The 26,355-nt window shown below is 36.1% G+C and overlaps 1 protein-coding gene across 6 annotated transcripts in view; it reads left to right on the top strand.

Moving 5' to 3' along the window:
- The window catches only part of cux1b (cut-like homeobox 1b), a 497,544-nt gene that overhangs the window by 252,724 nt on the left and 218,465 nt on the right, over nt 1-26,355 (top strand). For all 6 annotated transcript variants that reach the window (XM_039756586.1, XM_039756583.1, XM_039756582.1 and 3 more), the window contains exons 5-8: nt 3,769-3,906; nt 6,000-6,123; nt 8,906-8,982; nt 9,618-9,684. In XM_039756586.1, the coding sequence (XP_039612520.1) occupies nt 3,769-3,906; nt 6,000-6,123; nt 8,906-8,982; nt 9,618-9,684 (406 nt within the window). The remainder of the gene's footprint in view (nt 1-3,768; nt 3,907-5,999; nt 6,124-8,905; nt 8,983-9,617; nt 9,685-26,355) is intronic.

Raw genomic sequence — 26,355 nt, 5'->3', positions numbered from 1 at the left:
AAATCAAATGTATGTTTTTATTGTACAGTATAATAGTAATGATAATAGCAGGTCACTACTCAAAATAGGGAGGATACAGGATCAAACCTGCAACCTCTTTATTATGAGTTAGTAGTTCCTACTTCTGCACCAGCCAAGCGGACAGGTCTTCTTTGTATTGAATTATATTTGGGCTTCAGTTTTTACACATGCAAATTGAACAATTCTTTTTATTCGGTTATATTCTTGAATAAAAGCACATTTGTTTTATTATACCTTTTATGAAAGTGTTTATATTTGGAGTTCAGTCTTCACACGTTATACACTTCACTTGAACATTTTGTCATTATAACTAGAACATGAAAATAATTTCCGTTTTAGTTATGTGTTCAACATTTCTTGCCTCGTATTTCCTGTCATCCTGTATTTACACAGATCACTGTAGACATGTTGTATTCCAAATAATGATATATTATTGACCATATACAAATCCAGACACCTAACTCCTAGATCAATAGACATCAGCTGTGAGATTTATGTGAATGACTTCAGCTGCCTCGGTGGAGGATGGGTGAGAAGGCAGTTTGCTGTTTGTGCTGAAGGATACTTTTGCAAAACAAACACACTGATGAGGAGGTACGTGGGAATTTTAAGGTGGCCTGGCATTCTGAATATTTTCGTAGGCTCCAGGGATTCTAGTGTTAGCTGTCACAAAAAGGGCAGAGCCCTACAATATAAACTAACGTGGTCTGGAGACCCAGTCAGCAAATCTGAAATACTCAATGACTAGAAGTTGTGTAATGTGACATTGGCTTTAGGTAGTTTCTTTAATTGGAATTTGTAAAATAGAACAAGAATAGACTATTGCTACAGGGTAACTTTGCCCACCTACCTGTTTTAATCCTTCCTGTGAAAGCTCTTTTTCCATTGCTATTTTTTCCAGACTTATTGTCATTTTTACTGTCAGCTCTAATAGTGGCCTATCAGTGTATGCAATTTATCTATAAATTCGGCAGTGCAACAGTAAAATAAACAGTAAAAAAAAATTCCCTCCAGTGTACATTTAATGAGGTGATGAAACACATAGTAGGGATAAGAATCCAAAGCCTTCACATTTCACAAAGAATGAAGTTATTTTAAGAATTGTGTCCTTTCTCACACTTCCTTTTGTTTTCTTTAAGTATTGTACATTAAGCTTGCAATTTGGCAAATAGCCTTTTATTGTTGAAGTTCTTCCAGCCCAGACACACTCTGATTTTTATCTTTTTCATTTTAGTAATTAGCCATTTCTTAAATTAAGTAATATATAATATATGTTGTGCACAGGAAATAGTCTAAAATCCTCCCTTGGTTCAAAACAATGCTCCAACTTTTTTTTTTTTTTAATATTGTCTGGAGTGATTTATATCTGAAAGTGCTTTCTGCCCCATGTTTTCTCCCCTTTATATATCTCTTCTCCACTCTGCATCTTATTTTATCTGTCTCAATTCATTCTCCATCACAAACAATTTTAAAGATGCTTTGCAATATTTGAGTAAATTTTAAAAGAATAAAATAATACACAAAATAATAAAGGACGCACCTTGTATACTTATATTGCACACATCTGCATTCATAACTGAACAGTCCTGTATAGGGCTGTTTCATGCCTTGCATCTTGTGCTGCAGGGTTAGGGCTTCAGGCTCCCAGAGACCCTTGATTAGATAAAGCTGCTTGAGAATATTGTAAAAGTAAATGGAATTTTGAACAAATGTTCATACACAATTTATCACTTTTTAACTAAACTGCTTCTCTAGTTCTTAAGCAAGTTCTAACAGGCTTGTGCATTCTAGACAAACAGGCGTAATGTCTGCCCATACTCTCCCAGCAGAGGCAGGGAAATTCTCCTTGTCTGTGTCTGTTCCATTTCTGTCATCTTTTCGTCTTTCTCATCCAGTTCTACATTTTATATTGAATCTCTGTGTAGCACTTTCTTTACCCTTTAGCCATAAGATAACGCCCTAAGTTTGTAAACTCTATTTCACTAAACTGATTTATGGAAACCCCTTTAATTTTAAATATGTGTTTTTAGAGGATAAATTAGATTCACTTAACTAATTCCTACTACCCAGTAATAAGCTGCCAGCTGTTTCACAATTAGTAACTTGTAACACAATTCTCAATACAAATATGTTCCCAAACTATAACAAAATTTATTGACTAAATTGGAAAAATATCAAAAAAAAAATGAATAAAACTTTTTATAGTTAAGTCCAATTAAAATTCCCACAAATCATAGATTATAGAAATGAGAAAAATCACACAAATTGCAGTATATTTAGCCTTCACAACAAATACCTATTGGTTCAGGCAGTGCACTTAAACCTTACAAATGTACTTTTAACTGTTTGCTTTTACCAGCACTTAAAACATCCCTCTGTTAAAGAAGAACACAATAAACAAACCTATAATATGAGCAAACTTAATCAGTAAAACCTCATTTTAACTTAACAACTTTAGGGGCTCACAGACAGACACACACACAATCTAGTGGCCACTAAAATAAAATATTAACACAAACCCCCCCTCATTGCAGGCCTGGTCAACGCTCGTGAACATGGTGGCCAAAAACGTTAAGGCCCATTCACTTTTAACGAGCCAACATAAAAGGTCACAGTACTCACTAATAAGCAGAGTGAATATCAGTGTCCATTGTCCAAATACAGCACTTCCACGCTGTGAAAAAATGATGGAGTTGCCCTGCAGGCCGGCAGGCTCATGGCAAAATGCTGCAAACAAAATGGAGCTAGTCCATTCAAATGCTGTAAAACTTGCTGTTTTTCCTCCTTGCCCAAGGAGCTGCCAGGCTTTCCTTTGGTCACCTGGAGCGCTATCCAAAGTATCTAGTGCCTCTTCGTAGGCTAACTCTGTTAGTTTGCCTCTGTTGCTCAACTCACAACCACTTTTTTTTCTTTCAATTTTTTTTTTTTTAAACCCCCACTTCTTGATGTCCTCGTGTCCAACAGGTTCTCACGTGAATACCACCCGGAGCTCTAAAGCCTCTGAAAACCACGTAAAACTCACTTTGGTTTTTTTTTTTTTTTAAATAAACAACCAGTAAACATTATTAAGGGGAATATTATATTATATGAGCCTAGGGCTACATCTGTATAGAATCATGCTTTCTTCCAAAAAATAAAATTGTTTGACGTGAAGTAGTAGATCTGTAGTGTGAATCCAAATAAGAATTGGGATGTAGAAATATAATCTTTCTGTGTTTTATTACATTATTTGTATACATTTGCTTTTTTGTTCATGCTTTTTCTCTTCCCTTCTCCCCTTCTGTCTTTTGGCCCTTGTTTTTATCCCAACGTTGTCCCTTACACCATTTTATTCAAAGATCAAAATGATTTTTTGTTTAATTAAAAAAAAACAAAATGCTCAGTCTGACGGTCATTGCATATGTTAGGTTATATGTTTTCAAGTGTAACTGGAGGTACAAAGTCACAATGTAGTTTGATATGGTTACTGATTTTTTGACTGGAAATTTTTGCATTCATTGACCTATTATTTTTAAATATTTTGTAATATATATCCTACTTGGGAAGGATATTTATGTTCTCAGGCTACTACAAATGTCTTTCTTGTTTGTTTTCCATTTATAAATGTATGTGTATATGTATAATACACTTCAAGAAGGTTGTTGCTTTTTTCCCTGCTTTAAACTCAACATCACAGTCCACTATGTCAGTGACATTAATTCAAACCTGTGTTAGATCCAGGATACAATTGTATATTTTGTGTTTCAGATCCAGTACCAGCCCTGGAACTGGGTCAGCAACTTCAGGTGAAGGTGCAACGCATGCATGATATTGAGACCGAGAACCAGAAGCTGAGGGAAACACTGGAGGATTACAACAAGGAGTTTGCAGAGGTTAAAAATCAGGGTGTGTATTTAAATAATGATATGGGATTGTTTATTGTACTGTAGTGGTCATCTTCAGTTTTCATTCTGTAGCTCATAGTAAAGCTCTCTATTTCAGGTTATTAAGCTCAGTATTTGCTTGATTGATATAGATGTCTAAGTAAAATCAGAAATTGGTTAGACTGAAAAGCTCTACCAACTAGAGACAGAGTTCAAATCCCTTACTTAATTTTTCCTGTTTATGTAACTTGGCTGAGCTAGGTGATTTAAAAGTTAAGATAAAGTTGTAATGTTGGATTACCCATCATTGTTTGCTGTGATATATAGGAAGTAATTGTTAACAACTTCCATGTTCTTCAAACTTTATCTTCCCTTTTTAGTTCAGCATTTGTCTTTTTGGGAGGTTATTGCATTCCAGGAGTAACAGTAGAAATACATTTGTTTAGTACAGTACCGCTATTTTAATATATGGTGTAACAAAGGCGCTATATAGGCGCCTGACCCGACACAGAAAGACACGGAGGCACGTATAAAAACACAAAGACTTTATTTCTTTCTTCACCCGTGGGCGCACGTCTTCCCCAGGACCCACAGGCAATACACAGTCCCAAAGCACAAACACTAAAGCACAACACACTCTTCTTCCTCTACCACCACTCCTCCACAAACGTAGTCCTCCTCCTCCCGACCCTGGCTCCTCGAGTGGTGGTGGCTGGCCCTTTTTATAACCCACCCGGAAATGTTCCAGGTGCTTGACCACTTGGTCCTAATTGCACCTCCGGGTGGGGCTGAAGATTCGTCCAGCCAGGCTGATGTTTCCATGCAGCTCCTCCTAGTGGCCATCCGAGCCCCCAACCAGGCTGTGGAGGACTCCATCTCCCATGGAGCCCTGCGGGTGGTTGGGGAATCACCGTCAGCCATGGAGGCTGCCACCAAGCGTCCCGGGGGAGGTACTGGACTGCCCATGGTGGCTCCCCCGGAACATAAGCAGCAGGGGCGTCCCTGCCGGGCTTGGGACCCGGCTGTCCTTCACAATGGTTATACCTTGAACTTCATCCTTTTCCGTCTCATATCTTTTCTTGCAATTAACATCTTCTGGCTTCTGGAGTATGTTCTGAGATGGTTGTTCTGGTGACTTTTCTTTTCATCTCTAGTATAATTAGAATTCAGGTATCTTAAGTCTTGCAACCTTCTCTACTTTGATAATATGCTTAATCACAGGATGTTTACAATGTCCCAAATTAACATGTGCTGCTTCAGTGTGGTTACTTTAAGTTCCCCTTTTTACTGTTATCTAATTAAGAGCACTCTATAGCTGCAATATTATGTTTTAGACAATGTTTTTCTTGCCATTCCTTGTATGTATCTATGATATATTTTCCTCCCTTTGCCTTAGCCTGTTCTACTATGGGTGTTTAAATCCTCTTCAACATGCCCCCCACTACATACACACACACACACACCAGTCCCACCAACACCCCCCACATCGCCCCCCCCACAAACTTGCACAACAGAAACGATTGATCCTACAGAACCTAAACGTTTAAAGTTCAATTTAGCAGTTAAGGAGCAAAAAGGTCTCCAAAGGGACTCGTTTCCATTGATTATGTGTCAGGGTTGAAACACTTGAGTTTAAATCACAGGGAAAAAACAGGAAGGAAGAATTGGAGAAAGCTCACTTAAACGCAGATGAAACTATTAAGCCACTATTTGGAGCTTGTCTACCGTGCTGTTTCACGTCACAGCATTCTTGTCACATAGTACCTTGCTGTCCTGTGTACTCATATTCTGCTGTGCCATTCCGTGTAACTCCTGCTTTTCAAGCCAATCAGTCTAGATTTTTATATTTTATTTATATATATATATATATATAATCTATCTATCTGTGTGTGTGTGTATATATATATATATATATATATATATATATATGTGTATATATATATACTGTATATATATGTATATATGTATATATATATATATATATATATATATATATATATATAATGTGTGTGTGTGTGTATGTGAATAATATTGTCACTCCTTCTCCCTGATAGTAGCATCCCTTTTCACTATCTTCATTTTGTCCCTAATTCACCCTCTTTTTCTTTTAAATAGAAGTAACAATTAAAGCACTTAAAGAAAAGATTCGGGAATATGAGCAGTCTTTAAAAGCCCAAGTGGAGACCCTAGCTCTTGAGAAGGAGCAACAGCTACAAAACAACTATGCAGAAAAGGAGAGGTAAGTGCTAGTTGGAACATTTTTTTAATGTTTTGTTTCAACTGTTGAGCACATCAGGGTACAGTGTTGTGGTATTTTCTTTGATTTTATAAGTTGTTGTGCAGTTTGTACAATTAATTTTATTTAATCTTTTCATGTCCTGCTATATGATTTAAGTGCCTGAGAAAAAAACTTAACACAAAACTTTTGATGATTCTTTAATTTGCTTGTTTTGTATGGTAATCATGCATGCAATTATTACCCCCTCGAGCGATTACAAACTAATTAAGTAGGTAATTAAAAATCAGCTATCTAAATAACATGCTTAACAGTTTGACCTGATTCAGGCCAACTATGTTCAATATATTTCTGGCTATCCTTTCATCTTAATATCAGAAAAGTTATAAGCACTCAGCATGCCACAATCAAAAAGGTTATGTGAAATCTGTGGCAAAAAGGAATGTTGAGGTGTTAAAGTGGTTACAAAAGCAGCTTCCAAGTTTCTGAGAACCCACTGAGAAAAAAAAATGTCCAAATATAGTAAGATTAGGAAAATATCTATCCTGGTGTTGCCGTGATATCCTCAAGAGCAATGCATTCATTTTTTCATGATATAACAAAGGACCCTAAAATAAAATCTAGGAATACATGAGTAAGATTACTCTTCTAAAGTGTACCTTTAAAAAGACTTTAGGTAAAAATGGGAACACATTTTTCATAATGCACCTGAATAAGTTCAGGAGCAGTTTTGTTTGGGTAGGAAAGTATAAAATGTTCATTTTTTTGTCATCATGGTCCACATTATATGTGCATAAAAGCTAACAATACTGCACATTTTCTGATGATGAATCAGGATATTTTTTAGATTTTCTGCATTAGAACCTCAACTTGACAGTACTAAAGCAACCCAGAATTCTGGTTTTGTCTCAGAATCCAAAGTAACTTTCCTTTATTTAATGTGGCAGTATAATGCAGTCATTTTTAGTACATTGATCACATCTTTGCCAACTGTTTATAATTCAGCATTAACAGATGAAAAACTGATGTCATGAACTACACATTCAGATGGGAGTTAAGACAAACTGCACAAAAATTGCTGGAGTCTGCAGAACACCCACATTCATAGACCATTAGGTAGTTTTTGACCAGTATTCTTGGTTCTGATTGGTGTTACACTTGTGATTGGTTAAATGCATCACAGGAAGGCAATTGTACTATTCCTCTGATCAGTTGGTAGGATGCTTATGGTTTCTTTTATGTAGCACAAGGAATGTTGGACACTGCTGGTCCATCCCCTATTGCGAATTTATTTTTTTTAAATGAAAGCTTATAACTTGCTTGTGCTTTGATTGTGGAGTGACATCATCTTAATATAGTTTCTTTCCTCTCTTCCCCTTACTTTAAGTTCATGCTATGGGTATCTGTGGCACAACATAAGGGTATGCAGCCCTTCTTCATTGTATCCTAAATTGGCAAATGAATGATATAAGCAAAAATGTGGGTTTCACAAAGGAATGTTACAACATGTAATTTTGAATCAAAAAAATACAAAGAGATTTCTAGGTTAGCATTGCACTGCTTATTGCAAGGTTTCACTTTATGAAAAGATTTCACATCATATTTTTCACTTAACATTGCTTTTTTGAACTTTTATTTGAGATATTGCTGATACATCATTTTTTTTATTTACTAGAAAATTGGATGAAAATGTGTAACTCATTAAATTTTGCACCTAACAGGCATTCGTCGTTCTCTTATACCTTAGTACCAGCACAAGTTAGGATGCAGATCACGTGCTACAGGTCTCTGATCACATTATGTAGTTAATGGAGTATGAAAAGTATATGATCAGTATAGAAAGGGAATTGAATGTTCAACCACATAACGAAACAGCTTGGGGTCCAGGTTCCAAATCCCCAAGGCAGACACGCGGCCCACCCTCCGGAAATGGCCATCTATCTGGCACAGCCAGATGTTATGTGGGCATCCCTTTGGCCTGGTCCAGCCCCTCAGGTCCTCTGTGAGATGGATCACCCTCATGCCACATGGTCATAGTGCCATAACTAATACTCTGTCACAAAGTCAAACCAGCAGTAATCAAGGATTCTCTGAAGAGACACAGTACCAAAGGAGTCCATTCTTTGTCTCAGGTCACTGGACAGCATCCATGTCTCACAACCAAATAGCAAGACAGGTAGCACAAGGACTCTAAAGATTTAGACCTTCGTCCTTTTGCATAGATATTGGGAGCGCCACACACCCCTTTCCAGTAACCTCATGACCCCCAATGCTCTCCTAGTCCGTCTACTTACTTCATAGGAGTAGTCACCATAGACATGAATGTTGCCGCTAAGGTAAGTAAACCTCTTGACAAGGTCGACACTCTCTGGAGATGGACACATTGCTGATGGCTGTGCCCAAGAGGAAACTAGGTGAAGTAGATTGCAAATTTCAATCTCTGTTTTTCACGCTGAATCTCATTGGCTAAATGGATGACGTTAAACTTTAGAAAAAAAAGTACAGTTTTGTTAAAATGAACAGTTTAACCTTTGAATTGATAGAATCATCCCCACCTCAAAAAAGTATTTCCAGTCAGATTAGCAAGCCACTGAAACTTGTAAGATGATTTCTTTTAGTTGTGTATGGTGTGTTTCAGATTTCAAGTTCACATTTCTCATAAAAGCACACTTGTGTTTAAGTTTGGTTAGCTGTAGCTCCAGTGGTGTCTAAAAAAGACAATCAGAAGATGACAGAGTATCCCTTGAGGGGATTAATAGTAAACCTCTTTAAATTTTAACTCCAGGAGGCTTCAGGAAACACAAGAGTCCCTTTCCTCAAAATTGGAGGAGGCAAATCGCAAGGCTCAGTCACTGCAGTCAGGTAAGTGGAAACATTTCAGTAATTATGGGAAATTGATTAATTATTATTATTTTTTAAATTCGCTTACCTATATATTTCATGTCCAGTGTAGAACATCACATTTTAAGTTTAGTTTCTTTTGCCCAACTGTAGTGGTGTGATGCTGATGAAAAGTTGCACTCAGTTATTTTCATGACAGAGATAAATTTCTTTCTGTCATACTGTTGTAATATTAGAATATTGTGTGTTGGTTTCCATGTATGTACTGTAAATTCCTTAAATTGCCACCACTGCTTTCATGGAGAATGTGACACAAGTGATTTAAATTTTGTGAAACAGTTTTGGGATTAATTCAGCTTGTTGTGAAGTCAAATCTAAAGTCATTCTTTTTTCATATCATTGAAAATGTATTTTCGCATAGACTTTTGGCTGCATTTAGAAAATTCATAAAAAATAATTTTTGTTGGGAAAGAAAACTAAATCAACATTTCTTCTCTAAGAATGTGATTGGTTTTGATTGTTTTCAGTCTTGAACACAAAACTTAAATGTTTTTTGATGTAATTGCTTTCAGCGCATATGTAACGAACTCATCGCCCCCTGCCTTTTTTTTTTTTTTTTTTTTTATTTTCTGGGCTGTTTTTTCACCTCTTTCCAGCATTGGATGCCACTCAGGCTGAACTGTTTGATCTGAAAACAAAGTATGATGAAGAGTCTACTGCAAAGTAAGTTTCTAATAAGAGAATCACTGTTTTGTTTTGTTTTCTAGTGACAGGAGAGCCACCTGTGTTTGAAGGAACCATATATTAATGTTTTGTCCAATAAAGCTAATAGTAGACAATCTTTTCCATGATATCCACTTTTTTGTTTATATTTGATCATCACATGTATGCTTAGTAATTTTTGAAGTAAGGAGATGGGATTATTGAACCCTGTCATTTCCTTTGCAGTTTATCACTTTTTACCTCTAATAAGCATTGTTGTATCAAATGGTGAAATTAATCCAACACATTTTATCTAGATACATAATATTCACATATCTCAGAATTTTAAAAGTTAACACAGTGGCAAATCAGCTCTTCGATAAAATCTAACTGGTATATTTTGAAGTTTAAGAACTAATAATAAACCCATCTTAACAAGTTTAGATGTGCTAAGCAGCCAGCAACTAAAAAATAACTAGTGAAGATTTATATTACATACTATTAGGTGTCAAACTGTTATCTAAGCACCATATATGTAACAGGGACCATTTTACATAACTGATTTGCTGGTTACCCCACTAACTCTGAAACAAGCTACAATCATCACTGCACCAATTATAGCTCTTCTTTTATTTGTATTTGTACCCACTTTTTCCATATACACTACTTTGCTGTTATCTCCCTCTCAACACTGTCATACTTTGTACTTTATATTCGGCTCCTTTTTAATTTTCTGTTCCTTGCTTTTCAGGTCAGGGTAGTTGTTGTGTGCTTGAGGAAAGCCATATAATGAAGTTAAAACTGCATATAAGAACTTAAGATTTGGAATCTGAAAGATATGAGAAGTAACAATATTACAGCTTTAAAAAAGACACAGATATGTAATGATAGGTAATAAATTACATTGCAGCACAGTAAATAGCAGTTGTGACTGTCTTTGTTGATATTGGGAGCTTATATCTTACTGCTTTTGCTTCGGAAAAACTCCATATTCCTGTATATGAGTGCATTTGGAACTGATTCTTTGCCTTTTATTTAGCCTGAAGTAGTTTATTATCTAGCAAAATGAGCTGTACATGTGAATGCAGGTAAGAATTTTTCCAGATATGTTTGGATTCTTCCTTAGGGCAGCATAACAGTGCATTGAATTAAACAACTGCCCCAGAACTCCAGGAGACTGATTTTAGATCGTGTCTTGGTTACTGACAATGTGGAGTTTACATATTCTCCCAGTGCTTGCATGGGTTTTTATTTTTCTATGTATTATTCATTTTCCTTGCACATCACAAAGTTAAATTAGTCACTTGTAATTACTTGTATATAGCTTAGTATCCCATTGTGCACTGGTGTGTCCTGCGGTTGGTATTTGTCTTGCATCCAGAGGTTTGGGGTGTGGCTTCCTGTGACTCTGAAAATTGATTTATTTGATCTGCTAAATGGATGCTTGGATTATTTTTTAGTTTCTGCCTTCATTTTATATGATTCTTTTGAAAGTACATTTTAATAAATCTTTATTTGTACTTGAGCTTAGTAGACTCAATGTGGAAGGGGGTGGGGTGGGGTATGTTGTTTGGATGAGAGATTATGATCTTTTTTAAAGTCTGCATCCATGGCTGCAACCACTCTGATTTTCTGTTAAATTTATGGAAGAGAGGCAAGAGAGCAACTTTTGTTCAGTCCTAAGCAGTCTGTGCTAGCGCCCTGTCCTGTCTGTCTCTCTCTCTCTCTCTCTCTCGCACACACACACATACACACACACTGATGCATATGCACACACACACACACACACACGCTTACCCTTCCCACTTGCGGCACTCCCCTTCTCTCACTGTGGTCGAGCACAGACTGTAATTTACATGTTGAGTTGTCATACAAGTATGCTGCCTATTGCTAAGTTTGTACCCTGGAGCTAATTTGGGGCTTACCACCCAGTGTTTGGAAGCTCCTTAATTATACCTTTGGTAACCAAATAGACCATGTGCTTGCCAAGCCTGTTTGCAGTGCTTTGATGTAAGCAGGTCTCATGTCATCACACTGCTGGCTCTACCAATGTTCAGACAGACCGCAGCACACAGACTGCACAGTAACTGCTGCAGGGCGCTGTTGATCACTGTTCCTTACAAAAACTATCGGGGTCTTGGTCAAAACTTTCAGAGTAGAATAAGTCAAACTAAATAGGAGCTAGTGAAACAGGAACACTTGAGTGACATCTGAAAAGTCTTTTATCCAGGACTCACAGGATTGCCACTTAATAGTTTTAGACAAGGCTTCTCTTTAACTCATATTTAAGAATAGATTTTTTTTATTTTGTCCCCAGTGTGAATGCTGTGGAGTTTTTTCCCCTTTTAAGCTCCAATATACTATTCTTTTTCCAGCAATTTCAAGTGATTGCTCATATAGTAATAATAATAAAATTAATTGTTTGTGGTTTCTTGATTCTGGTTCTGCGGTTTCTTGAAATTTATATTTACCTAAGTATGGAAAACATACTTCAAATCACTTGTGCAAGACTAAATTTAGTATTTCTGGTTGATTTTTCTTTATGTAGCATAACATACCCTTAATTCTACTTAATGCAATTATAGTTAGCTGATATTCCAAGGCCAAAAACAACCCTGAATAAGACATCATTGTAAATAAAAAAAAGAAAAATACATGTTCACTGAAAATAATTTAAAAAAACATTGCTTTGTATATATGCAAGACTGTATCTAGGACAGACTGCCAGGAAAAGGAATGCTCTCTCTTGTATAAAGACAAATTTATAGATATCTATGTAAACTATAATGAAGAAAGCTTTGGTTTTCTCAACAAGCTAGTGATATCTTCTCTCCATATTCAAAATGTTCAAATAAATCTGATGTACTTTTCACCAGGAAGATTGCTTTTGCCTTGAATAGCAATTTTTAACCATCTTGGGCCATGTTGTTTTTTTCTTCTCCTTGACTGACATAAATTTACAGCTTGCATAACATATTTACCTCTTCACGCTTGCAGTCAATAGTGAAGTAACACTTCACTAAAGCCAATAAGCGCCAAACCTTCAACAGTAATGAAAGGTTAAGGTCCTTGCACCCTATTCCATTTTTTAGCTGGGTGAAATTCACAATTAACAATATTGTGGATTTTACATTTATGTCCATTAAAGTATGGTTTCCTTCATAGTATCAAGTGTGCTTCTTCTGTATTATGTTATTATGATCATTTTCCTCAAACATCTTCACACTATGTTAGTTACATTTTTATTTCTCTTCCATGAATGAATCCAATGTCCAAGCATTTTTCCATTTAAGGCACTTACTGTTAATCTACTTAGAATTATATTGTTATACACAGGCGTTTTTTTTTTTTAAAGAACCCTCTCCTAACTCACTCCCCCAGTTGACCACACTATTCTACCATGACTCAAACAAAGCTTAATATGTTAAAAGTTTACACTTCCATCTGATATTGTATTGAAATATCTACAGAAATCAAGTTAGTCAGATATAAGTAAAAATAAATATATGTACATTTTCTCAAGTAGAGTTTTTTGAATTTAAATATAAGCTTTCAAGGTTAATCAAGAGCATTCTTTGTCTTTAAAATGAATAAAAAGCAGCTTTAAATAATAAATCACTTTAGATTTTGTTCTAGCAGTCAGCAGTGAGTGCCATGATTCTGTCCTCTCCTGAGAGCCTCTGTGCAATCCAGTTCAAGTAAGTAACTGTTTGCATTGACATGCGAAACCCTTGCAATTTTAAATGCTCCAGTGGAGACTCATTTAAATGACATTGCCTTCCTTTCCTTGCAGAAATATATTTTTAGCTAGATATGCTGTTTAAGAAATACTAGTAATTCAATCATCTTTGTAAAATACATTATTTTTAGACAATGGCAGTTTCTGCTTCAGACCAAATAGAAAGTGTACCACTATTACAGTTTTTTAACAGAGCTTTTAGAGGGCTTTGAATAGAAATTGTGAGTAGCCTCCAAGTGCTTTGGTGCTTCTGTAACACATGCCTGGAAAGTGTCAGCTTGATGGATGGACTTGCCTTTGCTTTCATTTCTGCGGCTCGCCTGTGATGCTGCTTGCTGTATGTTCAGGTTTCTTTGTTGGGGTTTGTTTTCTGTGATCAAGAGCAGATTAGATTACTCCAGCATGCGTAAACAGCTGATCATGAGATACAGTGTAAATGTATTAAAAGATGAACACATCTTTCTGGATCCATAGGGCATTAAGAGCTGTGACCGCATTATCCTGTTATCAGGGTGTCGCATCATTTCCATTAGCTCTTCTCAAGAGGTTTATATAAGCTATAGGCTCCCTCTTCATATAGGGTATCATTACTTTACATTTATCTACTGGGGTAATATAATTTCTGCCATAATGCTATTTGTGGAAAGTGTGAAAAAGTGAAAAAGTTGAGTCTTGACCTGTGATGGATTTTCAGTCACCTGCAGGGTAGCTAATAACTCCAAAGGGATAGTGGTTAAATATTTAAAAAAATGTAATGTTGTTTATTATGTTTTGGATTACTGTGAAAAATTATTATTATTATTATTGCCGAGGTACCCTTAGACAAAACCAATCAGTTATAATTCAGTACAATTTAAATAGTGAAGTTTTGAAATCTGAAGCACAGCTGTACCATTTTGTTTTTGTGTGTGGATTTATTGTAGCATAATCATTATGATTTTACTACATATTACAACTATTTGTTCCTTCAGTTTACTTTCCTTTAAAGCCCCATTATTCTGTTGTCTACAATGTGTTTAAATACAATGGATCTCTGTAGTTCTCTGCTGTCGTATACAAAAGACAGTGCTGACATAGCATCACATTAGGACTTAAATGCAATAAAAAAGAACAAGAAGGAATCTTGTATTTTATAGGCTGGACTGTACTCCCTGGCACATGAGGGAGTGAGTAAGTAAGTAAAGTGAGCATCTGCTGAAGTGGGAAAAAAATGCCATTGTTAAGTTTGTCTTAGCAGCAGTAGCTGGAAATGTGGGGGAAGCATGGAGATATTCCTCATTAATAAACATATGGTGCTGGGCACCGCCCCTCACACGAGCTACATGCAGACAGCCTGCCTTGTACTTCATCAATGGATCCTTGTTCTGTGTCCAAAGGCTAATTACATTTCAATTCAAACTTGTCATGGAAACATTCCCTCTTGCACCCTCCCTTAAACAAGAAGTTATCAGGCAGGAGACTTTCACACTTCAGTAACAGTAGGCATACTGCCCCCTAGGGAATTCCTGTTCACAGAGAGAGTGCCCTGGATACAAAGTAGGCTTGCATATGGGATAAAGGCTGTGTGACCTATGATCTTTTCATATTGTTTAAAAAAAAAGAATAGATCCGTCATCTTAGTTTATATCAGTAAACAGGACATTGTAAAGCAGCATTAGAATCTTTATACTGCCTCTTCACACCTTGTCATTTGGTGATATACAGGAACAACCAATATATGCATATAGGCCACAAAAACAAAACAATAGATGAACTTTTAATTAAAGTACGGCTTAAAAAATAAAATAGGTTAGGTCTCATTTTTATGGTTTTTTGCTGGAACTTTATAGTATAACTCTAGCCCTATGTTTAATTCTAAGTTGATTATAGAGAAAGACACTCTTAATTAGAAAGTATAGCAAAAAGTACCACAAAAAGCAGAAAAATATCAAAAAACAAAACATAAAAAGAAACACTTTTACCTAAAATGTATCAGCAGCCCTTGTTCAACTTCTGTGCTTGAGATGTTTAAGATTCTTCTATAAATAATAAAAAAGTTACTTTTTACAGAATCATGCTGCTTATGCTCCATCAAATAAATGTTTTGACAGGTTGCACTTATCTCCCATCATACAATCTCTTGAAAGGGTCCCAGTGAGTCTTGTGTGTTGTACAAAGTTCTGGGAAGACGTCGATGGCATGTTAGCCTTGAATCTAGGATTATCAGAAGCTCCAGATTTTCAAATAAAAGTCTTCCTTATATGATTGAACTAAGCTTTTTTGAAAATGTGCTGACCAAAAAAAAAAATCGCAATCAAGACAAAGCATTAGGCCCTTAATGTTACCCAGGTGTAATTTTTTTCATGTTTAAATTATTTCAAAAGCAAATAATTTTTCAGCAAAGTGACCTTATGTGCATAAATTGCTTGTGACCTCCATCTTTTTTGCTTTCCTCTCAGTATAAAATCATGGTGAATGTTTAATTGGTGACTCTGAAGTTGATCTGTGAATTAATGGTGACTTTGTCAATTCAGTTCGATCCCTTTTTTTACCAGACAATTTGAAATTTGATCCAGTTCAAACTAGTAACTCATGTGCCTTTTTAAGAAAATGTATTTTCAAAATAAATTAACAATTTCGCCTCCATAAACTAATCCTCAATAGACTGCAATAAACCAGGGGCTTACAAGCAAAGGACTGCTGTAACTGTGCCAAGGTTGCCGTTCATCAAAAATAAAGCTATATTGTAATAATTGTCTTTAAATTATCTCCATCAGTTTTTAAATAAGTATGACTAAAAATCTTCTAACTGAAACTTTTGACATCAAGAAAACAAAGTGGCTATAATTACTTTGTTTTAAATACATTTACTAAGTTTACAGTGTAACATTTTAATATGTGTGTAATTTTACTCAATGTCAATAGTTTATTGAATACGTTCCCGAACGTTTTTAAAGCTGGGGTCCCCAAATGTGTCTGATCATGCCCCCCCACTAATATAAACCCAATGCTGCAAAGTAGAGTACAATCTTGGATCTTGGCTACTGCTAACAGTAATAATACTAATAACACAGCATGATTAGGGATAACAGTAGACCTATCAAAATTGAAGTATATACTTAACTACAGTAAACTACTGACACAAGTGATCAAATATTGTTTGATCTAAACAAGGAGTTGTCATCCTTTTTTCTTGGCAAACTCCCCCCAGGAATTAAATGATTTGAAGTGCCAGAATTTGTTAGTTCTTAAATTGTTAAGTGTTGGTCCCAGTTTAGGCACAAGCATCTAAAGGTGATGTTCTTAAATCCCCCATCCCTAAAATTGTATTTTCTGATTTTGTCAAGTGATTACTGTTAGCTTTTGTGTGATTGTGGGTGTGTGTTTTTTAGTTTTCCTTGTGTGAGACAAATACTTTTTTAATAAATTATTTTTTTAATGATAGAGCTTGAGTGTGAATTGATACGGAATTTTAATAAACAAAAATGATAAAAAGAACAGTATACATGTGAATACAGATTTTAAAAGTATTCATTATTTACATACTACTTCAGGTTAAAAAAGATAAAAATAACTTGATTATTGTGAAGGCTAAGTTTGCTTCTTGAGTATACCATTTAGGTTCTCCCTAGTTCTGTATTTATTTTTAATGGATGGATGAAGCGTCCTGAACATTGACAGTTCTGTGGAAAAAAAAACACCTTTCTATTTTTGGTTAGCATTTGTAAACACTAAAATGCAATTTTAGATATGTTTATTAATAATTGTTAACATTTGTCTTTGCTTCCTCATTGTATATTCTTCTTCATTAGTTTGACAGTTTTTGCAAATGTTGTAAAAATGATGGCACGCTAAAATGTTTACTAAAACTAAAAATATTGTGGTGTTGGCGGATTGAACCTAAGAGAGAGAAAGATGCCACCTGTCTTCGGTCAGTCTCAGATTTGGGGTAGTTGCCAAGAGTTGGAGCTGAGGAGTGAGAGAGTAGATTTACCTTGGATCCCAATTAAGCATAGTTAGATTTTGCATGGTTGCTGGACAACGAAGAGGAGAAGTAATTGCAACACAAACACTGACTTAAACAGTTTTAACACAAAAAGATGCAGATGAAAGAAGAGAAGAAGCATACCACTAGGGAAGAAAAAAGAAGAGCTGCTCAGGAAGCAGCAAGCGCATCAACCTCTGAGCAAACTAATGCTAAATGTACAAAGAAAAAGAGTATGAAAACTATGAATGCTTCAAGTCAAGTGTATTCAGTGCGATTTCTGTTACTGTTTTTTTTTTTTATAAAGGAAGACCTGCCTAAGTTTTAACCTTGTTTTTATTGGAAATATTGATTCTACAGTGGATATAAAAAGTCTACACACCTTTGCCAAAATCACAGATTTTGTGTAATAAAAATGAAACCAAGATGAATCCTGTCTGAACTTATTCCACCATTATTGCAAAATTGCAATCTGTACAAAGAAGGTGGAAACAAATCAGAAACTGTTTATTGAAAAAAAGACGAAAACCTTGTTGCATTAGTGTGTACACCCTTTAATAATCAAGGTTGTAGCTGTGTTCAGAATCAGCCAATCACAATAAGTCTTATTATCATAAATAGCAGTTAGCATACTCCTGACATCAATTAAAGTGGTTCTGATTGAGCTTGGATAAAGTTTGCCTGTTCCTGTAGGATTATTCTGATATCCTCTTATCAGTCAGGACAGGAGTGCAAAGAAGTATCCAAATTATTAAACATCTTATGGAGCATGTTGAAGACAGTCATTAAAAAATGCAAAAAATATGACTTAGCAATGACTTTGTCAAGATCAGGACTTACCTCTTAAGATTGTTAAGAAGACAAGGAGGCAACTGGTCACAGAGGTCACCAAGAGGCCTATAGTAACATTAAAGGAGCTGCAGGAAAGTACTGGTTGTTCCATACATGTGACAACAGTCAGATGTATTCTTCATGTCTGAGTTGTGGGGTAGTGTAGCAGGTGAAAGACTTTACTCACAAAGAAAACATCCATGCCTGGTTAAACTTTGCAAAAAAGGTACACCCAGTCTTCCACAACCATTTGGAAAAATGTATTATGATCTGATGAGACCAAGGTTAAATTATTTGGCCATTATTCCAAAAGGTATGTTTGGCTCAGAAATAACACAACACATCATCAGAAATACACCATACCCACAGTGAAGCATGGTGGAGGCAACATCATGCTTTGGGGCTGCTTTCCTTCAGCTGGAATTGGGGCTTTAGTCAAAGTGGATGGAATCAAGAATAGCTGCAAATATCAGTCTACATTGGCACAAAACCTTCAAGCATCTTCAGCTGAAAGAAGATGAAGAGGAACTTCACCTTTCAGCATGACAATGGCCCAGAGCATACATCAGAATCAACAAAGGAGGATAATTTTTCTGGAATGGCCCCACCTGAGCTCAGATTTTAATCCAGTTGAAAATCTGTGAGGTGACCTGAAATGAGATGCCTTCATAATTGGGACAGATATGCTACACTGATAGACTCTTACACAAAAAGACTGAATGCTGTAATAAAATCAAAATATGCTTCAACTAAGCATTAGTTTAGAGTGTGTAAACACTAATGCAACCAGTGTTTTTTTTTCTTTTTTCACAGTTTCTGATTTGTTTTCACCTTCTTTGTACTGTATATATTGCAATTTTGTAGTAAAGCTGAATTGAATTTCGACAGGATTTATCTTGGTTTCATTTTTTTATTACACAAAATCTGCAATTTTGGCAGGGGTGTGCAGACTTTTTATATTCATTGTATTTATTAGATAAGATAAATGTTATCAATACCAATAGGAAATTCACAAGAATACAGCAGCAGAAACATAAAAAACTAAGATGCAGACTCACAGGACACATAACACAGCCAATAAATCAATCATTTTTTAAGTAAATAACTAAAAACAAATAACAAAATATGTATTGTTTAGAAATTTCAAAATTAATTTAATTTAAAGAGTATATTGGGAGGAAGCACCGAATTGCCTGATACCAGTAGGCAGAAAAGACCCCAGAGGCGTTTCTTAGCACACCATGGTGTAATGAGCCTATGGCTGAAAGTGCTCCAAGAGACCGCCTCCGGGCAGGATAGAGGGGATTTTTCACGATGGAATCTAATTTTGCTACCATACTCTTTTTCCACAACAGTTTCCAGTGTATCCTGAATTTTTATGGATTATTTATTTATTTGGAAGAGCACCACACATTTTTCTTTGTATGACTTTTTTGTTTAATAAAGCACTGAAGCATTTTACACTAACCCCTTGCTGACTATGTGTGTCCTAGTTTGCCTGGGCTATCCTTGGACATGTTATTGATGGTACAGGGTTCAAGCTACCAGGGTCAGTGTAGCCATCCTAGACCATCGCCGGATACAAGGCTGAAAGTTATGTGTTAAAAACTTGAATTTGGGTGAGAAGGACCTGTGTGCCAAATAATTTGTACACAAAGAACATACTAATAAACAAAGATTGTGCTTCATGGATATAGAGATTGTGAGCTAGTGTACTTTGTCTGCTGTTTCTGAACTAAAAAAAACAAAAAACATTTGAGTTGTTGTGGAAATGGTGTCTTCTGCCATTAGACACACAGTGAATACAAGTTTTAGTTTACTGTAGAAGCAGTGCAAACTTTGGGTGCTTGTTGCCCTTGGGTAATATTTTGATAGATGTTGAAAGGTCATTTTCTGAAGAGTCATATTTTAGCATGCTACATATGGAAATGTGCAGTCCCTGCATGTTCTTGTTTTATTATTAACCTAATCAAATAAATATTGAATTCAATATGCAGGTGAAATCATCAGTGGCTAGCATAAAATAAGAATAATGTATTATAGGGAAACCAAATTCAAAAACAGCTACACATGGACAGGAAGCATTCACATATCTCAAGGGACGAATAACACATAATTTGTTTTCTTGATAAAGGCATCAAATTTCATAAAAATCCTGCTTCTGCTTAGAGCTTTATGCTGTGTGCCCCAAGCACCAATACATTTGTATGACATACAGTATATTTGCTTCTGAAGATACTATATGACATTAGAATAAACACAAATAACTTCAATTACAAGCAAGTTACTCCGTACTATTGCTCAGGACTTAAATACTTTTCTGGCCCTCCAACCACTCTACCCTTCTCTTTAAGAAGTTATTAGTAGTTAGGATAATATTTTACATGTGATGGTCTAAGATGCTAAGATTCAAGGTCCATTTACAAGCACACACATTATATTACACATAGAATAATTGTTTTAACATTCACTAAGCAGAGGCACTGGAGGAGTGGTCCAGTTACTGTTACCAGTAGCCATACTTCTGTTTGCTTGTTTTGGTAAATACTGTTTTTTATTTATATATATATATATATATATATATATATATATATATATATATATATATATATAGAATATATATATATATTCTTTTCAGTTTCTATCTGTATGACTGTCTATAAAAGTTTGTCTTAGACTTGACCAGTAGAAATAAAGTTTCTTGAAATTGCATGTTTTTTCCCTAAAGAAAAGAAAAAATAATAGAAAAAGCATCAGAAAATCTCTTGGTGTATCTGGATATAGCCACAATTTAAATATCCCTTTTTCTTACATAGCCCGAGCTCTTGGTTTTATAGCAGTATATCATTAATTGTATTATTTTGGAACTATAAAATTAACTGGGGAACAATTTTGAACAAATTGTTTGTTGACTTCAATTTATAAGCTTATTACACTAAAATATGTATACTGATTCTGAAAGCGCAGTTAGTTTTCTTCTTTTTTCTCTACCGCTTATATTAGTGCGATTACTGTAGCGTTAATTTGTATAGGCTATTAATTTACATGCAAGACAGTGTGGTCAGAGGTTGCTCTATTTAGTGAATAAGCAAAATCTATTTTTCTACTTGCACATGTATTTCCTTTCTTTCATATTATGTCTGGCTCTGCTGTTTCTCATCATAAGTGCCTAAACAACCCTGATTTATTTTGTTACATCTGTGGCAGTTTCACCATTCCCAGTTAAAGGACGAACATAAGCACATTTGTAGAGCAAGCCTATTTGGCATATTTCAAAGTTAAACTTGGTGATCAAGATAAGTCTTGGACCCCTAATCAGGTGTGCAAACAGTGTGCTGAGGGTTTATGGATATGGCCAAAGGGAACACGTGATAAGGTGCCATTTGGTATATCTATGGTTTGGCGAGAGCCAGGAGATCATTACAGTGACTGTTACTTTTGTATAGTGAAAACCTCAGGATATAACAAGGAAAATAAATGTAACATAGAGTATACTAGTCTACCATCAGCTGTACGCCCAGTGGCTCATTCAGATGAAATCCCAGTGCCGTTTTTCGTTACACTACCCTCTCTTGAAGAACATAATTGTGGTGATGAACTAGGTGACAACAATGATGAAGAGTTTGAAATTGAAGAGGACTCTGTTCGTAAAGGATTTGATCAGCATGAGTTGAATGATTTGGCACATGCTTTGGGACTATCGAAGAAGGCTTCAGAACTTCTTCCACGCAAGACTGCGTGAGAAAAACTTACTTTAAAAAGGAACAATGGTATTGTACTTTCGAACCAGAGAAATTGCATTACTTTAGAACTGACAGTGGCTTTGTGTATTGCCATAACATTCCTGGTTTAATTTAGGAATTTGGAATTCCAATCTATAAATCAACTGAATTGCGACTATTCATCGATAGCTCAAAGCGGAGCTTAAAGTGTGTCCTCCTTCATAATGGCAATATATTTGGGTCAGTCTCAATTGGCCATTCGGTTTCTCTTTGTGAAGAATATGCAGACATAAAGAGAGTCATTGAGCTGTTGTAATATCACCAACACAATTGGGTCATCTGTTGACCTTAAAATGGTATGCTTCCTTCTTGGTCAGCAACGCGGATACACCAAGTATCCCTGTTATCTGTGCATATGGGTCAGCAGAGCTCGTGAGAGACATTGGGTGGAAAGGAATTGGCCTCCAAGATCTGCCCTAAAACCATGTGATCCAAACATTATACATGATCCACTTGTTGATAGAAAGATTATTATATTCCCACCTCTGCACATGAAACTGGGTCTGATGAAGCAGTTCGTTAAAGCTTTGCCAACTGAAGGAGACTCAAGTTTGAAGTACCTCATTTTGGCATTTCCTAGCCTGTCATTTGAAAAAATAAAGGCCGGTGTGTTTGATGGTCCACAGATTCGGCAGCTCATCAAAGATGAACATTTCATCAGGACAGTGTCAGAAGTTGATAAGAAGGCTTGGTTATCATTCAAAGCCATTGTCAAGGACTTTCTTGGAAACACACAACCAAATAATTACACAGAAATTGTCCAGAAACTCTTGGATAGCTACAAAATGCTTGGTTGCAATATGAGCATCAATGTGCATTTTCTGCATAGCCATCTTTCTAACTTCCTGGAAATCTTGGTGCAGTCAATGATGAGCAAGGTGAATGATTCCACCAATATTTGAAGGTCATGAAAGGATGGGATGTACATATAACGGCTGACTATTGTTGGAGCATCTGGCAGGATTGTCCTAACACTGAACGCTCCAGGAAAAGCTATAAACGTAAATTTTTACCTTAACTGCTTACCCGATTAATTTTCAAATGTTTTAATGTAGAAAAAAGAAGTCATAGAGTAACAATAAATCCTTTGTATTAATAAAAGAAATTTAAATAAACAGTCTATTCAAGTTATTATTTCATTATTTTTTCATTGTATGTGTTTTTTGACAAAAATGGAGGGTACCCTTTATTGTAAAAACTGGATGTGATAGCAAAAAACTGGGGTAATTTCTGGGATCACCACCCAAAAATGTGTAAAACACAAACGCAAGATCTAACTAAAAAAAATGTGTTCTCCAGTGTAATGTAAGCATGTTAAGCCTTTTAATAAAAAAGACCTTTTATGCACTTTGTTGTCATACTGAGTACTCTCACAAGCACTAGGTGATGAACTGAGCATGGATAAATTTGAAATGGTTCTTTTGGATTCATTGTTCTGGCACATTGTTTAAAATGCATGTGTGTTACATTAAGAAAGGGTTGCACAAGTTGAAAATTCTGAAAAGGTGTTTTCCTTCCTGGTCCATTTTCCTGTAAAACATTTACAGTGTAATTTAAATACACATTGCCATTTGGCAGTGGTGATTACAAATATAGCATATTAAAGTACTTTTTATAAATAAGTAATTTAGTAGTTTGCATTTGTTTGTGAAAGACTACCATGAGGCATGGGTGTTTGAAACTACTATTGTGGGCTACATTTGCAAAATTACATGATAATCTTGGAGGATGTTAGGCAAGCACTGACATAGAATATCAAAAAAGTTAGTGTGGGAGAGGATTAACGTAAATATATTCATGTATCCAGCTATTTATGTCTGCTATACCTGACCTGCAGCTTAACCTCTTATTTCAAATAGCAGCATGAAGGAAAGGTTATGGCCTTAGCTAGGGCCTCAGCCATCTCTGCTCAGGAGCACCCATAGAGCAGGAGACCAAGCTGTGCATTAATGAGACTTACTTTTAGCATATACAACTGAAGAAGCTTCAATGCATATTACTTAGTGTAGTTTTCTTTTTGTAATAAAATGTAATCATAGGATCAACTGTGAGGTTGATGCCCCTCTAAAACTTGCCTGAAGGTGTGTGTACAGAAAAGCATGGAGTTCCCTGTACTAGTATGTTTATCTTGTCTTTACAAGACCAAATGAGACCAAGAGAAGCATATAATGTTTATACAATTTTTAGGTGTTGAACCTTAGGTTTTGGTTTCTGATATTTTAAATCTGTTGCATTAAGATGACATAAACAATCTAATAGACAAGATTTGCCAAGGGGCCTGGCTCTATCTTGAAATCAGAAGCATTACGGCGTCTGTTGCTAAAAAAGAACATTGCCTTGGACAAAACTTTTGGTAAGATTAGTAAGTGGTGGAGAGGTTATTGTTTTATTATTTTAGCAACTGGGGGCTTAAAGTATTGATAAAATAAAACTTCACCCATTATTACTAGAGCAATACTCAATATATGTCTTCTTTAATAGCACATGTACTATAGTAAGTCTTGTTCACAAGGTTCCTGTAAACCTATTTATGTTCTTTCCTTTTTAGCTGTGTTGACAGATAATTCTTACAGCACCTATTGCAAATAGCCTCTGTCTGTCTGTCCATCTGTCCACATGAAGCAACTGGGCCCCTAGTGGACAAATATTATTGAAGTGTGGCACACTTTATTGTTCAAGAAAATTTGTTGAGACCTTTTATTTTTGTTGAGATATCTCAAACAGATTGCCTGGTACAAAGTTTTGTTATTTCAAAGTCTCCAACTGAAAAGCATTGGCAAATCTGTGGACTCCTCTGTGTTTAAATGGGACAAACTTTCTGTGTGACTTAAACTACAAATTAGGTTACTGGTTTAATTTTACCTTGACAGCGGTTACACCAACTTTTGCATTCTTTCCTCTTTTTCATATCTGATTGTCACTACTCACGGTGAACAGATCCCACTGAAACTCAATTAAACAGTAGCAGACTGACTGCTCTGGTAGAAAGTTGCTCACTGTTACTGGCTGTTTGCATGAGTGGCTGCATGAGGGATTAACCTGGCATCTACAGTTCCAGCTAGGTGCACGAGGAAACCTTAGAATCAGCACCTTGCTTTTTTCTTTGTTAATTATTTTCAGTGGTTTGATCACATACAGTTGACAACCAGTGCACCAATATTTTACTCTTCCCAGTGCTTTAAGCCATTGTCTCTCATGGACTGGTACTGGTCCATAGATTTTCTGAAAAAAGGCAGAAAGTCCGCAATAGATCAGTCTAAAAAAGGCAGACACTGCAAATACACTCACCTAAAGGATTATTAGGAACACCATACTAATACGGTGTTTGACCCCCTTTCGCCTTCAGAACTGCCTTAATTCTATGTGACATTGATTCAACAAGGTGCTGAAAGTATTCTTTAGAAATGTTGGCCCATATTGATAGGATAGCATCTTGCAGTTGATGGAGATTTGTGGGATGCACATCCAGGGCACGAAGCTCCGTTCCACCACATCCCAAAGATGCTCTATTGGGTTGAGATCTGGTGACTGTGGGGGCCATTTCAGTACAGTGAACTCATTGTCATGTTCAAGAAACCAATTTGAAATGATTCGAGCTAAAGTGTGCCAAGAAAACATCCCCCACACCATTACACCACCACCACCAGCCTGCACAGTGGTAACAAGGCATGATGGATCCATGTTCTAATTTTGTTTACGCCAAATTCTGACCCTACAATTTGAATGTCTCAACAGAAATCGAGACTCATCAGACCAGGCAACATTTTTCCAGTCTTCAACTGTCCAATTTTGGTGAGCTTGTGCAAATTGTAGCGTCTTTTTCCTATTCGTAGTGGAGATGAGTGGTACCCGGTGGGGTCTTCTGCTGTTGTAGCCCATCCGCCTCAAGGTTGTGCGTGTTGTGGCTTCACAAATGCTTTGTTGCATACCTCGGTTGTAACGAGTGGTTATTTCAGTCAAAGTTGCTCTTCTATCAGCTTGAATCAGTCGGCCCATTCTCCTCTGACCTCTACCATCAACAAGGCATTTTCCCCCACAGGACTGCCGCATACTGGATGTTTTTCCCTTTTCACACCATTCTTTGTAAACCCTAGAAATGGTTGTGCGTGAAAATCCCAGTAACTGACCAGATTGTGAAATACTCAGACCGGCCCGTCTGGCACCAACAACCATACCACGCTCAAAATTGCTTAAATCACCTTTATTTCCCATTCTGACATTCAGTTTGGAGTTCAGGAGATTGTCTTGACCAGGACCACACCCCTAAATGCATTGAAGCAACTGCCATGTGATTGGTTGATTAGATAATTGCATTAATGAGAAATTGAACAGGTGTTCCTAATAATCCTTTAGGTGAGTGTATATTAATCATGTTT

The sequence above is a fragment of the Polypterus senegalus genome, chromosome 6, assembly GCF_016835505.1.
Source record: "Polypterus senegalus isolate Bchr_013 chromosome 6, ASM1683550v1, whole genome shotgun sequence".
NCBI lineage: Eukaryota > Metazoa > Chordata > Cladistia > Polypteriformes > Polypteridae > Polypterus > Polypterus senegalus.
Note: the sequence above shows the minus strand (reverse complement) of the source record. Positions and strands in the feature narration are given on the sequence as shown.